This window comes from Otolemur garnettii, unplaced genomic scaffold (assembly GCF_000181295.1).
Source record: "Otolemur garnettii isolate 467f Iridium unplaced genomic scaffold, OtoGar3 scaffold00142, whole genome shotgun sequence".
Classification (NCBI taxonomy): domain Eukaryota; kingdom Metazoa; phylum Chordata; class Mammalia; order Primates; family Galagidae; genus Otolemur; species Otolemur garnettii.
In genome coordinates, this window is record NW_003852537.1 from 650,154 (window position 1) to 654,239 (window position 4,086).

The window sequence follows — 4,086 nt, forward strand, 5'->3', positions numbered from 1 at the left end:
GGCTCAAGCGAGTCTCCTGCCTCCGCCTCCCAAGTAGCTGGGACCACAGGCGCCCGCCACAACGCCCGGCTATTTTTTGGTTGCAGCCATCATCGTTGTTTGGCGGGTCCGGGCTGGGGATTCGAACCCGACACCTTAGGTGTACGTGGCTGGCGCCTTAGCCAGTTGAGCTATAGGCGCCGAGCCAGGCCACTGGTTTTAAGAATCAGGAAATCATTGGTTTAAAGAGAACAGTTTCCAGGGCGGCTCCTGTAGCTCAGTGGGTAGGGCACTGGCCACATATGCCGAAGCTGGCAGGTTCAAACCCGGCCCAGGTCAGCTAAAACAATGACAACTGCAACAACAACGACAAATAGCCAGGTGTTGTGGCGGGAGCCTGTAGTCCCAACTACTTGGGAGGCTAAGGCAAGAGAATCCCTTAAGGTCAAGAGTTTGAGGTTGCTATGAGCTGTAATGCCATGACATTCTACCCAGGGCAATAGCTTGAGACTCTGTCTCAAAAAATAAAATAAAATAAAATAAAAATAAATAAATAATTTCAAAGAAAAATGGGGAAAAAAGGAATCAGTCAAAAGAACATTAAGTAAGAAAACACTACCCTAAAAGGAACAGAAATAAAAAGTTGCAGAGAAGTAGAGAAAAAGATTCAAGGACCTATATATATTTAATAGTGGGAGAAAAAAACATGGGGAGGGAGAAATTAAAGATAAAATGGGAGAATAACAACTGATGAAGTGAGAGCACAGAAAAGCAAAAGAAAAAAAACAAAAAAAAGATAAACACTAGTGTATATAATTTAAGATCCAGGAGTGACCTATTAATATATATAAACTTTTAAGATCAACCTGACAATGACAATAGCAAAAGGGAATGGGGAAGTAGAATGGAAAAGGTCTTTTGTGAGGGCGCCAAATGATACAGTTAGACATGGTGAGTCCGGCCAACTCTGGGGATGGGGTGTGGGGAAGGGTATCTCAGATACTGACGAAGAGTGGGGAGAAAGCATGAATGTGTTTACTCTCGTGACAGACCCAGCTGTTTGATGGATAAATCAATGTGAAATATTTTTCTGGGGCTTATACCTCAAGTGGTCTTAAAATAAATGCCTACTATGCGCCAGGCTCCCAATTTACTCATGTAATCATGAAATTATCCCTTTTTAAGGAAAAGAAACTAAAGCTTAGAGAGGTTACTTAAGGCCATAGAGCAAGTAGCTAAAAAGAGCAGAATTCAAACATAAGACTCACAGGTAAGCTTGTGCTCTTTGCATTCTTTGAAAACTTGGCCCTCCTTGACAGTCTATGGTGACTTGCACATTACACACTTGACAAGAAAATCAAAACCTAATTCCTTCCATGACAGGCAGACATATAGCCCTTAAAACACTTCTAATGAGTGTTGACAAAAGGAAAATGAGCAAAAATGGAATTATATAGAAGTCCAAATTAGACATGATTTATTGAATCGATGACCCAGAAACAATGTAAGTGTGCAAAGACCTCTGACAGGATGAGTCTATGACATTATCATCAGACTCCATTATTCATGATCTGAAAGGTTACTTGGGTCCTTTGCCTTACTGAGGTAAGTGCTGGGATATGATCAGGTAGTCTGTGGTAGCAGTGGACAGAAGCTGGGAAAAAGGAAGGAAAGAAGCAGGGAACACTCCTCACTTCTTTTCGTTTCTCCAATAGGCTCTCTAGCCGCTCAGGTGCTCTCTGCCCTGGCCCCTTGTTTCGTTCAGCCTCATACTGACGCTGATTGTTATCTTTGTGTAGACTCAGTTGCAGGGCAACTCTTACCAGGGAAGTCATCAGTTTCATGGCTGTGCATGTGAAAAAGAATAAGATAAATCATTACTTAAGTCAGAGGAGGAAAGATGGGTTTAAAATAGGAAAGAAAAAAAAAAGGACAGAGAAAATGAAAAGCTAGAGCAGGGTGACCTAAGATCCTAAAACTGCCTGTCCTGGCAGTTTTCCCTCTTAACTCTTTTGGCCTTCTTTTAACCCTCAGCATGGGCCCATTGGTAAGCTATGAGAAATATGTCAAAGCTATAATTTTTACTATGATTCAGCCTCTTTCAAAATTCCACAAGTGAGAAACTAGATTAAGGTTTGGGATAAAAAGTGCATGGACTTGAAATCAAGAGCTAAGATGCAGGTAGGAAAGAAGATCTAGAACCAGAGAACAGAGGAGAGTCCTACCAAATTCAGGAGAACATCCAAAGAGTAAAAATGAGTGCTTACCAGCTAGGGTACTAGTGTGACGGAAGGCACGAACTTGAGAATCAGAGAGGCCAGTAAGAAGGGAGATGAGGTTGTCCATGGGGAAGCCATCATAGAGAAGGCTGTACTGGCACTGATAGACCAGTGTCCTCACAAACTCACAGAAGCTTCCCTGGAACTTCTTCCAGGATGGACCTGGAGCTGTCAAGGGGTAGTCCCCTGAGTCCTACAAAAGGGTTTATAAAAAGGATAGGAAAGTTATTACCAGGTCTATTAAACCACAGGGACTTGGATATAAAAATTCAACAATATAGTAAAAATACAGTCCCATTATATCACGTTTCCTGTTATTCTCCCTAACTCTACACACATATTAAAGTAGTATTTAAGGGTCCCTTTTACGTCCTATAGACTGAACTCCTCCTTCTACAAGCATCTCTATATTCAGGAATCAGAAAGAAGTGGGTAATAGGTTTTGGGGTTTTGAAATAAGAGGGGCAAGAAGCTCCTGGTCATCTTCCTCTACCTCATTAAATTGTTCTGTTAGGTGCTGGATGATCTCTGAGTTGGACATCTTCGTGAACATCTCAGGGGTCACAGTGCCTGAAGAATGGAGAAAATGAGGTATTTATAAGGAAAATAACAGGACACTTAAAGACGAGCCAAAGAACCTATTTGAAAGAACTTAGGTAGAGAATCAGATGACCTAACTCCTAGCCATAACTCTATCCAACCGCGTAACTATTATAATGCAACCTCTCTAGAAAACCCAAAGAAATCAGTGTATAACTGTGATATTAAAAAAACCCAAACAAACAAAAAACAAAGCAAGTAATAAAACTAGTACATACACTGGATTCTTATATGACACAACCTGAGACTATCTGCCCTTAATAAATTAAGCTATGGCATCTGGAAATCTGGGGGCATCATAGTTTCAGAGAAATATGGACCAAGTGGTTGGGAACTAAGGAATAAGAAAATAAGAGACTATACACATATCTCATCTAGAAAGACTAAAGCATTCCTGACAGTCCATTTTCAAATCTGTGAATATCATTATCACCAAATATCCATGATTAGCTATTTTCCCCCAAAGGGCCTTTCCTCAAATCAACACAGTTCCCACTTGGACTACTTCCTTTATCTACCAATCAAAAATGCTAAATAAGTTAAACTTTACTGATGCTTTACCTTCTCTATTTAGGAAATGTTCAATCCTCCTCTAAAAGGAGTAAGAATTTCACAACATTGGAGCAAAATACTATGAAATAGAAGTTTCCTCACCTTTACATCCACAAGATCGGATGAAAAAGTTAATTAGCTCCAGGAATCCTGCATCCTGGTTTTGCTTGTAGTTATCCAGCCATTCATCTACCAATGACTAGGGAAGAAATGAGGATGATTTCTATTTTTGGAAATAGGACAGACTATAAAACCTGTATGATCTTTCCAACTGATGCATCTAAATTTCTGATAAAAATATCAAAACAGAGCCAGGTGCTGTGGCTTACACCTGTAATCCCAGTTATTTAGCAAGCTGAGGTGGGAGGGTCTCTTGAGTCCAGGAGCTTGAGGCTGCAGTGAGCTATAATCCCAATATACTCCAGCCCCAGCAACATAGCAAAACTATTAATATAAATTTTTTTTTTTTGTAAAGACAGAGTCTCACTTTATCACCCTCAGTAGAGAGCCATGGCATCACACAGCTCACAGCAACCTCCAACTCCTGGGCTTAGGCAATTCTCTTGCCTCAGCCTCCTGAGTAGCTGGAACTACAGGCGCTCACCACAATACCGGCTATTTTTTTGTTGCAGTTTGGCTGGAGCTGGGTTTGAACTGCCTACCCTCGGTATATGGG

At 41.0% G+C, this 4,086-nt stretch overlaps 1 protein-coding gene across 1 annotated transcript in view; it reads right to left on the reverse strand.

Moving 5' to 3' along the window:
• STAG3 (stromal antigen 3) overlaps positions 1–4,086 on the reverse strand; it is a 40,461-nt gene that overhangs the window by 27,220 nt on the left and 9,155 nt on the right. Inside the window, exons 5-8 of the mRNA XM_012810774.1 lie at positions 3,513–3,609; positions 2,752–2,828; positions 2,247–2,451; positions 1,674–1,825 (exon numbers count right to left, since the gene is read on the reverse strand). Of these exons, the coding sequence (XP_012666228.1) occupies positions 1,674–1,825; positions 2,247–2,451; positions 2,752–2,828; positions 3,513–3,609 (531 nt within the window). The remainder of the gene's footprint in view (positions 1–1,673; positions 1,826–2,246; positions 2,452–2,751; positions 2,829–3,512; positions 3,610–4,086) is intronic.